This window comes from Syzygium oleosum, unplaced genomic scaffold, assembly GCF_021117445.2.
Source record: "Syzygium oleosum isolate NSW1041296 unplaced genomic scaffold, Sole_v2.1 Sole_v2.23, whole genome shotgun sequence".
Classification (NCBI taxonomy): Eukaryota; Viridiplantae; Streptophyta; class Magnoliopsida; order Myrtales; family Myrtaceae; genus Syzygium; species Syzygium oleosum.
In genome coordinates this window covers 5,880,210-5,892,256 of record NW_026607507.1, presented here as the reverse complement: position 1 = coordinate 5,892,256, position 12,047 = coordinate 5,880,210, and the positions used below count along the sequence as shown (strand labels likewise).

General features: G+C 40.0%; 1 protein-coding gene across 2 annotated transcripts; it reads left to right on the top strand.

Annotated features, from left to right (window-relative positions):
* Nucleotides 1–2,209: 2,209 nt before the first annotated feature.
* LOC115680707 (protein RRP6-like 3) lies at nucleotides 2,210–10,471 on the top strand. 2 transcript variants are annotated; one of them, XM_030604533.2, is made up of 12 exons: nucleotides 2,210–2,522; nucleotides 3,152–3,396; nucleotides 3,504–3,602; nucleotides 3,934–4,017; nucleotides 4,202–4,288; nucleotides 4,701–4,821; nucleotides 5,136–5,314; nucleotides 5,392–5,436; nucleotides 7,316–7,821; nucleotides 7,903–8,401; nucleotides 8,846–9,432; nucleotides 9,938–10,471. In XM_030604533.2, exons 1-12 carry the CDS (start codon nucleotides 2,285–2,287, stop codon nucleotides 10,008–10,010), a joined length of 2,763 nt encoding a protein of 920 aa, XP_030460393.1. In that variant the 5' UTR covers nucleotides 2,210–2,284; the 3' UTR covers nucleotides 10,011–10,471. The 2 variants fall into 2 exon arrangements, with proteins under 2 accessions (XP_030460393.1, XP_056158277.1); XM_056302302.1 differs by having other exon boundaries at nucleotides 5,392–5,466.
* The last annotated feature ends 1,576 nt before the right edge of the window (nucleotides 10,472–12,047 follow it).

The window sequence follows — 12,047 nt, the reverse complement described above, 5'->3', positions numbered from 1 at the left end:
ACCCGGGATTCGAACACTCAACCTTTTGCGAGAGGAATAGTGCGCGCTCCAGCAGCGCCACCCAGGCGGGTGATTTTTAATCAAGTTCTTTTGCTCTTTTTTTAAAAAAAAAAACAGAAAATATCTATGGAAATTAAATATGTTTGACATATCATCCTCAAGTAGAAAACTGTACTCATATCTGACACTTGCATATTGTATGTATAATAAAATGAAACAAAAAAAAAGTCCCGGCCAGTTCCCGGGTATAGAACCAACTAGTTCGGCTCCAAGTCGATTACAGGGTCAACGGAGTCTATTCCCAGTTCCAAAAACTAGGAGCCGATCGTAACAAGGGTAAGTTCCAAGTTTGAGGTCAGGGACATATCCATCTTGAAACCGATCATCCCTAATCGCATGCTATTTTGACTGGGAAACAAATATTACATAAAAATAGACTCGGTTTATGAAGACCAATATGAGTAATGGTCAGCCCATACGCGAGCCTCGCAACGTGACCCGCGTCGATGGACATAGCGACGTCGGTAATGCATAGACCGAATGCATTCGGTAACTTCTCCATTGGTCGGCAAACGTAACCTCGTCCTTGCACCTAAGAAAGAGAGAAAAAAAAGGAACGTTTCTCCTCTTCTATGATATGGCATCTTCCGACATCTACAGGTCTTCGTCTCCGCCTTTTGCTTCCGGGTCTATACGAGCGTGATGGTGGGGGCTGTGTGGGTTTCCCTCCCCCCCATTTTTGTCGAATGGTTCTGTTTCACATGGCGTGGGGCCTTCGGGGACTCTGTTTCTACTTCGTTCACACGAACCAAACGCACAAAAAAAATTAAAAATTAAAAAAAGGAAGGAAGAAAGAAGAAAGAAGAAAAGAGAGAGAAAGAGGGGTGGAAAAGCGATGCTCGTTTGAACGTTCAACTATCATCCTCCGAGATTTTATTAGGTGATCCTAAAGCGGCCCAGCTACTTCTTCAAGACTCCAAAGTGCTTGGGACGCCCCCCCCCCCCCCCCATACTTTGGATGAAAGGGGGGCAGATGTGGGACCCACTGCAGCCACTTAGCAGCTTCCTTCCTTCCTTCTTTTTTTTTTTTTTTTGGGTCATTAAGTGCGTAACGTTCTGGATTAATATCACGAAAAATCACAAACTGGTACATGAGTGACAAACGAAGGGTAAAACTCCAAATTGATACACTCTTCGGCTGCCACGTGTTATCCAATTCGACAATTTGATGGTAAAATTTAAAGGAAATTAAAGGAAGATAAATTCGTCGCAGGTATACCAGTTTAGGATTTTTTATGATCAAAAAATTGGTTTTGGGTAAATTTATCACATGTGTACCGGTTTGGGATTCTTCGTGATAGTAGCCTTAAAAAAAAAAGCAATTCAATTACTCAATTGACTTCCGACCCTTACAATGAAAAAAAAAATGAAAATCAGCAGTCAATAAGGAATCAAAAGAAATATCACCCCAAAAAATCATCGGAGCGATGAGAAATGACGCTCCGTAAGTTTTATCCTCTCAAAATTCTTGCAATAGGACAAATAACAAGAGACACGTTGCAACAGCTCGATTCCTCTCGAAAAGTTATGCTTTTGATTTCCCAAATTTCCAGGGATAATTCCATTTATGAATTGCCTCCTCAATTTCGGCTCATTTGTTTTACTTGAGCCCTGCGCGGTATTTCATTGATCCCCCGAACTTATCTGCTTCAGGTGGATTCTCTCTTCAACGCTGCAGAGAGCGAAAACGCAAAGGGAGCATCGATCATCAATGTTGTTTTTCTTCGTGACATTTGAATTTAATATTGTAGAAACCGAATCATTTTCTATCGGTCAAGCTTCAGGTTCGCTCAGCATTCATGAGGGCGGAATCATTTTTCGAAACACAACGATATTTTTTTTTTATTTGCCGAATTTTTTATTTTGTGGGAGTAATTTAATCATATATCTAGCCACGAACGCATAAATTTTATTTTAGAGACGAAAAGAGAAATTGCAATACCCAGCTCGATAAGGGGCTGTGCATATTGAAATTTCATTGATCACAGTATCTATCCGATGAAAAATTGCACCAATCACCAAATGGCCCGATGAGGTGACGGCCCATTAGTCTCGGAGATTCAGGCCCATCCTAAACTGGGCCGAAGCCCACGAACTCCCCCTCTCCCTCTCTCCCTCATTAACTCAGCAACGTAGCAAATTGACCGACCGAACCTGCGGAGAACAACGACGAAGAAGAACTCGGAAGAAGAAAGCTAAGAGCGAAGGAAAAACCAGAAGGAAGATGGAGAGGAATCGGAAGTTGGGAATGGCGATCGCCTTCGCTTCCGTCGCGGCGGCGCTCACCGTGCTCTTCGCCCTGCATTACCGGAGACGGAGGGAGCAGGGGAGCCGCCGCCGCCGCCGCCGCCCCGCGTGTTACTTGGGCGCCGACTCGAAGCCGCAGCACGGCTTCAGGCGAGCCCTGGCGGATAACTCCTACTCTCCTTTCAAGCATCTGAAGCTCGGGGGCTCCGATGGCGGTACGTTTCTCCGGAAACTGAGCTCGAACCATTTCGTCTTTTGCTTCTGTTTTGCTGCTGCGCCGGTCGGTTGGCGGTGGGGAGAGGGAGGGGGGGGGATTGCGCTTTGGAGTTTCGAGGTAGCGATGATTCAGAAGTTTCAAACTGTGCAGATGCCAGAAAATTTGGAATAGTTCGAGTCAGATACGTCTTTATGATGAAACTGAGGTGATCAGGTTGTTGTATTTGTTCAATGAGAGAACTTATGAACTGTCCTTTCGGTTCGTGCCCGTGGTTATTGAGACGTGCGGTATCTGGTCCTTTGTCAATGGAAGGCGTTTGTATAAAAATCGAACTTTTGACCTGCGTTAAGAAGAGAAAGCTTTGTCTTTGTCGCATTATATGTTGTTTCCGTCTGTTGGGATTCCAGCGGCGAATCGCACATGAGGTATTGACATGTCATCAACTTAAATGATGGAAGGGTTTCTGTGTTGGTGTTTATTTGATTTCGTCGGGGATAGAAAAGCCGACTAATGATGTAACATCCAAGTGTTGGTCGTTTTTTTTTGGAAGCATTTCTTCGCGTATTTTTTCTGATACCTTCGTGGAAAGATCTATGAAGCGTGGCTTAATATGCTGAAATTTGACAGGGAATTCTTCTTCACACTCGCATCCATATGAGGCGGAGATTACTGCTCTGTTGGATAGACCTCAACTGGAGTTCACGTTTTATCCTGGTGATAAGATTCCGATGACTAGCGATGCCTATACTTGGGTGGAAACTGAGCAACAACTGGAGGAACTAGCCAATGTATTGATCAAGGAGAGAGTCTTTGCTGTTGATACGGAACAGCACAGTTTACGTTCATTTTTAGGTTTTACCGCCCTAATGCAGGTGAGTAGACATTTATCACCGGAATGTGCTATTCAATATGTGGTAAGTGCAGCTTGCTAAAGCTTCTGTCTTTTGCCTCCTTCTTTCGTGCTTCCAAAATTCGATAGATCTCCACACAGCATGAGGACTATTTGATTGACACAATAAAGCTTCATGATGCTATGGGAATTCTTCGTCCAGTTTTCAGTGAGCCTAGTATTTGCAAGGTACTTTTTCTATCAGACTGTCACGTTGCTGGCCCCTTTATTTGGATTAATTTGAATCCTGTTTGCCTGTATCTGTTTGTGCTCTTGCACTACAAATGATTGACATGCATCTACATACATGTCTGGGAGCATATACCCATCATGTTCCTGGAGTGTTAACTTGCTGGCTGATGAAGTTTATGATAATTAAAAACTAGACTTAAATGACAGCTCAAGTTTCATTTTTCATAAACTTCCTTTAAAATTACCCATTATTCTTCTTCTTTTTGATCCAAAGTTTCCTTATAGTGAATAGCTGCATTACATTAATACCAATTCGGTCTTTATGTAGGTGTTTCACGGAGCTGATAATGATGTTCTCTGGCTGCAAAGAGACTTCCACATTTACGTTGTCAATCTATTTGATACTGCAAAGGTGAGCTTGTCTCTATTGAATGCCTTCTTCATGAACTGTATACATAAGAACATTTCTTATTCTCTTTTTTCTTTTCTGCATTTGTTGAGAAGAGAAGAGGAGGGGGGGGGGGGGGGGGGTGTCGAGTGGTTGGGTGATGAAAACAATTTTGATGAATATTTATTATCATGTCATCCAACTGCAGGCCTGCGACATTCTGTCAAAGCCGCAGAGATCACTGGCATACTTACTTGAAACTTATTGCGGTGTTGCCACCAATAAATCGCTACAGGTTTGCACTGGGCTCTTTTTTATGTATGTGTTACATGTATGTCTTCTCTTTCTGTTCGTCCCATTTTGCATTACTATAGGAGCATCTATAAGCCTCGTTTAATTTTTCCTGAGGCGTTATAGGAACCTGCAATGTCTGTTCACTTGCTAGCTCTATTGTTGCTATGACTCGAGAGAATATTATCTGAGTGTTCAGTTTTCATGGTCCAGATAGAGATATTTTTGCTGAGAAGCAGGTCATAACCCTCAGACAAGGCACTAAAATGGTTGCCTTTAGGCGAACTTCTTACCAGCATTGTAGAACATATAATCTGTAAAGCCATGCATGGAGCTTCTCAGTAGATTCTTCTCTTATATTATCTTTCACTTAAGCGACATGTCTGTCCTTACAGTTTTGATGAAAAAAAATGCAGCGTGAAGACTGGAGACTACGTCCATTGCCACAAGAAATGGTGCAATATGCCAGGACAGATGCATGCTATCTGCTATATGTTGCCCGCTGTTTGGTTGGAGAGCTAAAACAAAAGAATAATGGTATGATTTTTTATTGCATTGATTTTGATCAAAATAGTTCATTTCTTTCTTGCTTCCTTTCTCGGGGAGAATTCTGGCCAAATAAGGAAGTCCATCATGATTGGTCAGAGTATTCCTTTGAAACATAAGTTCAATTGGATAGAGGGCTGGGCAGCATGAACATTTAACTCTAGCATATAGTTGTCTGCAATGTGGTTTTGGTATTAGAGATCAAAGGTGATGAATGTATGTTTTGAATTGAGCCAACATATCTCTTTGAAACCTCTTATCTGTATTTCTTGTTTTATGAAACTTTCTGAAAAATATTGCACCAGAATCTTGTTTCGATGATGAATTGCATTTTGTCCTGGAGGCATGTCGCCGTTCAAATATGATTTGCTTGCAACGATACACGAAAGATATTGAAGCTGCACCAGGGGAGTCTGCTGCATCATCAATAATTTCCCGACATTCAAATGGTCAAGGAGGCGAATCAGATGCCTGCAAAGCCCAGGTACACTGCCTTCCATGTATCTGTATCCTTTAGCTTCTTTTTATTGCAGTATATTCTGATGCCATTCCAATAATCAGTTTCAGGATATCGTGAGAAGACTGTGCGCTTGGAGGGAGTTGATGGTTAGTGTAAATTTTACAGCAACCTGTTTGGTAATGAAAGTTCATCTGTTTTAATTGGAGTGCATCAAATAGTTAGATGAAAAATTCTGGATAGTCTTATTAGTTGTAATTCTTCCTAGATAATGATAAGTGTGGCAACTTCGCCTATTTCCTTACAAGGAATGCTTGCAGACTTTTCTGTCTGTTCATAAGGTACCTTTCTCACCTGGGAAGGGACAAATTAAATTGCGAAGGATCAGAGTAATTTGATTTAACTTCTCTATGTCTGTTCTTAGCCTGTTTTCTTACAAGGAATGCTTGCAGGCATCTCAATGGATCAGTTGAATTGTCCTTTTGCTATCTGCAATGGTATTTAAAGTATAGGGTCTTTTTGTATTTTTCTTGTTTGCCTTTGTTAGGCCACGGTCTTCTTGTCTGCTCTAGGTAAAAATGTGTGCCAGCTCATAAAAACGTACAGTTTTACGAGCCTAAAGTGGAGGATCCCGTCAAGTCGCGGCAAAAATGTTAATCAGGTGAAATCATTTTAGGATAGCATGTTGACACGTGAACCCACTTGGAATCGCCTTTCAGATCATTGCTGGATCACAAGCTTCATAGGAGCTTCTTTCAAGATAAGTTGGCTTTAAAGAAGCCTGTGATATAATGAAATGATAACCAGCCCATTTGGCATAGGGAAAATATGACTGAAAGAATTGGAAAAAGAAAAGAAAACAAATAAAATAAACCTCAAGGATCAACGATAAAATGGGAACAGATTTGGCACAGCACTACGAAAATATCATTAAAAAGGAACAAGAAATAAATAGCAATCTGAAAATTCAAAAGACATTACTTCTACAACCTCATGTACGATGGGAAAGCTTCATTGAGGAGGATTTGACATATAAAATTAGCCAGAAATATTTCTTTCGTTATTGTTTCCAGATTCTATGAAGTTTCTTTCCTCTGTTAGTAGACATAATGATTCTATAGGGCCAATTATTTTCGCGCTTATCGACTACAAAGTGAAGACTGTTTAAAAACTTGATATAATGAGTTTCTATGCAATTCATATTGTCATATATTTACAATTAGATATTCCATGCTTTTGTTATTTGGCAAGTTGAAACTATGGTTTACTAGTTGCGAATCTGTAATCAAACTTACTGTCTTATTAAAAAAAATGACCTTGTTTTTGTTTATTTTTAGTTATAGTAGCCTGGTTGTATTAGTGTAGACATTGAACATTAATGTGTATGAAGGTCATAATCTTTTTAGAGTTATTTTTCAACATTTGAAGATTTTGCAATTAGATCTTACAGTCCAATTTCATGGCAAACTCGCCGATCCTAGATGAAAATGTGATTTTGACTACCTTATTCTTGTTGTCTCTGCAATAATCTTTACTTGATAATGTTGTTTCGGATAGGAGGGGTGATCGGATAGTTCTGCACCAAATTTTTATTTTTATGGATTTAGTCGCCAAATTTGGAGCTAAACATAGCAAATTGATGTCATTGTCATGTGGGTGGAACAGGTTCAACTATTGAGCCAGCTGTTGTATTGTCATTCAGCTATATTGTGCGAACATCGCTAAATTTCATCTAAGCTAAACTGCATGAACTGAGTACTATGGTCACTTGCCTCGTCAAACAAGGGAAACTGGTCAAGGTTTAGAATTTGCCTTCTTATGTCTCCTTTTCCACTTGTATGGCTTCCTGGTGATTCATTGAAGAAACCAAGGCAAAATTCTGATCTTTACTGGGCAATTTGCAATTTCTACATGTGATACTGTATCGTCCTTTATTACATTTGCCTTTCATTCTTTGCTTTTGTTTGGGTTGATTGCCTGCTACTTTATTACTATATCTACTTACCGCGGCTTGTGTACTTCTTTAAGGCCCGTGTGCATGATGAAAGCTTAAGATTTGTATTGTCAGATCAAGCTATTGTTGCTCTTGCAAGCAAAGTTCCAACTACTCCAACAGATATATTTGACACCATAAGGCAGGCTGATTTTAATACGGATTCCCTGAGTTCTTCCACGCCATCTCCATCACCCGTTGTTTGCAGTCACATGGACAGTTACTGTGATCTATTAGAGGAGAGGATAGACAACCTCGATGAATTCTCTCTGGTAGTTCTTCAAAACTGCCTTGGTCAAGATGGAACTTGTCCATTATCTGTCTTTAATTATTCTATATTGGTTAATTTTACTATGAGATCAACTAACAAGGTAGTCTCCAGACAAAATGGTACTAAAAGTTTGAAACAAGTTTCTCGAAAGGCTTCTCGAGAGCTATTTGTTAAAAAGTTCTCTTGCAAATCTCCAGTGTACCATAATTGTAGGATCTACGCAAATGATGGACGCTTGCTTTGTTACTGCGACCGTAGAAAGCTTGAATGGTTCGGAGCTTTCTCAATCAGTTTCCTTTTCTTATTTCCCATGTTTATGTAACTGGTGTGATGAATGTTCACTTGTGACAGGTATCTTCGCCGTGATCTCGCAAAGCTGGTTGACGATGATCCTCCTGCTATTATGCTTCTTTTTGAGCCTAAAGGCCGTCCGGAAGATGAAGATAATGAATTTTACATTCAGAGAAAGAAAAATATTTGTGTTGGCTGTGGTGAAGGTAATCATTACTTGCGTTACCGGGTTATTCCTTCGTGCTACAGAATGCACTTCCCTGAGCATTTGAAAAGTCATCGTTCTCATGATATAGTCCTGCTTTGCGTGGACTGTCATGAGGTTGCTCATGCTGCGGCTGAGAAGTACAAAAGGAAAATTGCGGAGGAATTTGGTATTCCACTTTTTGTTCGAAATATTGTTGACCTGAGAGATGATCAAGTTGCATCAGAAACATGTGCAATGGTGATAAATTTTGAACAAGCTGGTATATCTCCTCTAGAATTACGAACGGCTGCAATGGCTCTAATACGCCATGGACAAAGAATGCCACAGAAGCGCCGTGAAGAATTGACACAGGTCTTGAAATCTTGTATCTCTAACTCCAGTGTTTTGACTCACAATTGAAGCGGCACATTGTTTTGCTTTTTCGTCTTTATATTCGCTGTTATCTTGGATCCAACCAAAACTAATTCTATAGATTCAGTTATAACTCATGCTGGAGCTTCAGCTGCTTCAAGTCAGAAGGCTAGTTTGATCTTTTCGGATTTTTGAAATTTCATTTTGATCTTCCAGTATCCATACATGCACAAGATTCATAGGACAATTTTCTTCATCTTTTTGACATGGAAAAACTATATGTGTGCTCTGAATAAGAAGACGCTAATGGGGACCCTCAGTTTGTATACTCTTTATCTTTCTACCACGCAGCTTTGTGTTGGGTATTCACTTTTTTCATCTGCTTTGACCTCCTACCTCCTTTTAAAGGTTTTTGCTATTAATTCGTTTGTCATGAATTTGCAGATTGTGATGAAGTTTTATGGAGGAAGAGATATATCTAATGCGGATCTGGAAAGAGCCTTGTTAGTTGGAATGAGTTCTCATGAGAGAAGACGGCTTGAGAAGAAGAGAAGGAAGTCTTTAAAACATTCCAAAAGTGGCGTTATTCCAGAGAAAGAGCAGATTGGAAGTACTGAGAAAAGGCTGATATCAAGTACAGTGAATCGATCAGAAGTTGAAACAGTTGATTTTTCATTCTCTGAAGAAGATCAGCAATATGCCAACCAAGAGATCACAGACCAAGTGGAGATAGAGGCAATCAATTCAGGGATGGAACCAGAAGCTCCTGCTCATGATAGCAACAACCAAAATGAAAACCTACAAAATGAAGGGTTAGACCTTGGTGATTCTAGAAATGATGAAACCCAGCCTATGCACAACTCCAAATTATCGCTGTTAGGACATGGACCCCATGGGAAACAAGTTGTCGATCATATACTGAAGGAATATGGGGAGGATGGCATTAGTGTCTTTTGTCAAAGATGGAGACAAGTATTTGTTGAAGCTATTAACCCTCGTTTCCTTCCTGCTGGATGGGATATAAAGCACAGGTATTCCGCCAGGCACACAGGCTATATAGATATTGTTCTTTCTTTGCAAATGGATAATCTGCTATATATCAACGATTTGATTTTCTTGGTTCTTAGATGCCTCACCCACTTTAAAGTAATGTTAGAACAAGTATTTAATAATGATTTTGTGACACATTTGATGATTACTGAATATGCTTGCATTGATCACTCTGACTCGACATGTGATTGTGGCTCCTGAAACGATTCGCGGGTCAAATACATTATTAGCCAATCAGGATTAGCTGTTTCCCTTTGGCATTGCAAGGACATGATACTGCATGTTAGATCATCTCTCTCTCTCTCTCTCTCTCTCTGTGTTTGTGTGTGAGGCTGTTTCATGGGTCTAGTTGGGCAAACTGATCTTCCCTTCGGCATTGCAAGAGCATGATATTGCGTTTTATCCATCCTCTCTCTCTCTCTTGTGCGTGTGTGTGCGTGCGTGTGGCTGTTCCATGGGTCTGACTTGGTGCACTGCTTTTGCCAGTGGTCGGAGGGACTTCGGGGAATTTAGCGTGTACAATCCAATCAAGAAGGCATTGGCAGATGCTAAGAGTTGATATCTGCTGTGGCAATGCTTTTGCCAGTGGTTGGAGGAACTTCGGTAAGAACTCTTGTCGAAGAGTGCTTGTTTCGCGGAAAATGAAAGATTTGAAAATTATTTTTATAAAAATGATCGCTTGTATTGCTTACAAAAATGAATGAATAAAAAATATTTTTATCGTTTGGGAAAATAATTAGATAAAAATTGTTGTCGATGATAAAAATATTTTTTTATTGACTAATTATTTCGAACAATACAAGCGATTATTTTTAGTAAAATATTTTCTAAATTATTTATTTTTCGCGAAACAAACGGAGCGTCAAATGTCTGTGACAGCCATAGCGGTCCTCCAAATTTTGATTAGGTCAGAAATGTTGTTTACATTATTGCACACTTTGGGGTTTTGATGAAAGACTGATATTTATTGGATCAGCTCCGGTTTACATTCAACAGCAATGTGACGGTTGCTGTAGCGCATAGTAAAATTGCAACTAGGAAGTAGCGGAGAGCATCGCTCTTTCGTTTCATAACCTCCGAAGCCTTGATAGTTTGCTCATATGGTGTTCACTCAGCTAACTGCAGAGAGGCTATGTGAGATTAATCAGAAAAGGGGAAATTACATTAATTTCAGCATATTTTATAAAATACGAAATCAATAAATAAAGTGTTTTTTTTTGGTTAAATCAATAAATAAAGTGTTTGTTAATACTAGGAACCAAAATTTAAAGTACGACTGGGATAACATTGAGATGAACACCGAACACTAGGGTACCGGCTTAACATAATTCTGTAATAATAATGTAAAGGAGAAATTATACGCAGATCTGATGCATAACTCCTTGTATTTGCCATCGATAGCCGATTCCTCGTTCATAGAACGGACTCGGTACATAGACGTATGACTACACAGACAAAAGTGTGATTTGCGGTATATCTGGTCATTCCCATCGTGACCCTTGTGCCATCAGTTGGTAAGTGGTCTTTTTTTTTCTTTTTTGGTTTCCCGGAGTAGGCTTAGGGTGCGTTTGTTTTATGAAAAACTTAATGATAAAGGAAAATGTTTTTCGGAAAATCACTTTCCAAGAGTACGCTTAGTTTTCTTTTGTTTGGTGATGCATGGTGGAAATCGTTTTTTGATGTTTGGATTTCATTGGAAAATTATTTCAATTTCATGACTTTATTTTAGGCAAAAAAAAAATTGTATCTTTTAATTTTTTTAAAATCGAATTTTTAGTTTTTTTTATTTCTATTTTTTCTTTTATTTTTTTGAAAAAAATTGATTTTTTTTAATTATTTTTCAAATTTCGTTTTTTCCTTTTTCTTTTTCTTTTCTCTTTTCTTTCCTTTTCTTTCTCCTCCTTACTCCTCCGCGAATGGCCGACGACGGCCATAGGCGAGCTCGAGCTCGCCTGCGTAGGGCGAGCCGCAACCTCGTCAGCCTCGGCCGAGCCTGGATCTAGCGAGCCGCGACCTCATCGGGATCGGCCGAGCCCAAGCTCGCCTGTATCTAGCGAGCCGCGAGCTCGCTGGCTTCGGTCGAGCCTCGAGCCTGCCGACCTCGGCGGAGCTCGGGCTCGCCTAGATCTAGTGAGCCGCGAGCTCGCCGGTCCGAGCCCGGGCTTGCCTGGATCTGGCGAGCCGCAACCTCCCCTGGATCTAGTGAGCTGTGAGCTCGCCGGTCCAAGCCCGAGCTTGCCTGGATCATTCGAGCCTTGAGCTCGCCGGTCGGCCTAGGTCTTGGTTGGTCGCTGGGTTGCCGGCCGTCGCTGAGCACGCGGCCGGCGGAGGAAGGAGGAGGGAGGAAAAGAAAGAAAAGTGAAAGAAAAAAAGAAAAAGAAAGAAGTAAAAAGAAAAGAAAAAGAAAGAAAAGAGAAGAAAATATTAAAAAAAATTCTATTTTTTAAAAATAATTAAAATTTTGATTTTTTAAAAATATTTTATAAGAATAATTTCATTAATCAAGAAAAAAAAGAAAGAAAATAAAATATAAAATATTAAAAAATTTAAGATGAATAATTTCGAAAAGTGTTTTCACCTTCTTAGATTAGAGAAT

Excerpts from the sequence above, each read along its gene's own strand:
- LOC115680707 (XM_056302302.1), top strand. The coding sequence starts at position 2,285 with ATGGAGAGGAATCGGAAGTTGGGAATGGCGATCGCCTTCGCTTCCGTC. Across the intron at positions 4,018-4,201 it reads ATCTATTTGATACTGCAAAG|GCCTGCGACATTCTGTCAAA; the intron begins GTGAGCTTGTCT and ends ATCCAACTGCAG. Across the intron at positions 5,315-5,391 it reads CAGATGCCTGCAAAGCCCAG|TTTCAGGATATCGTGAGAAG; the intron begins GTACACTGCCTT and ends TCCAATAATCAG.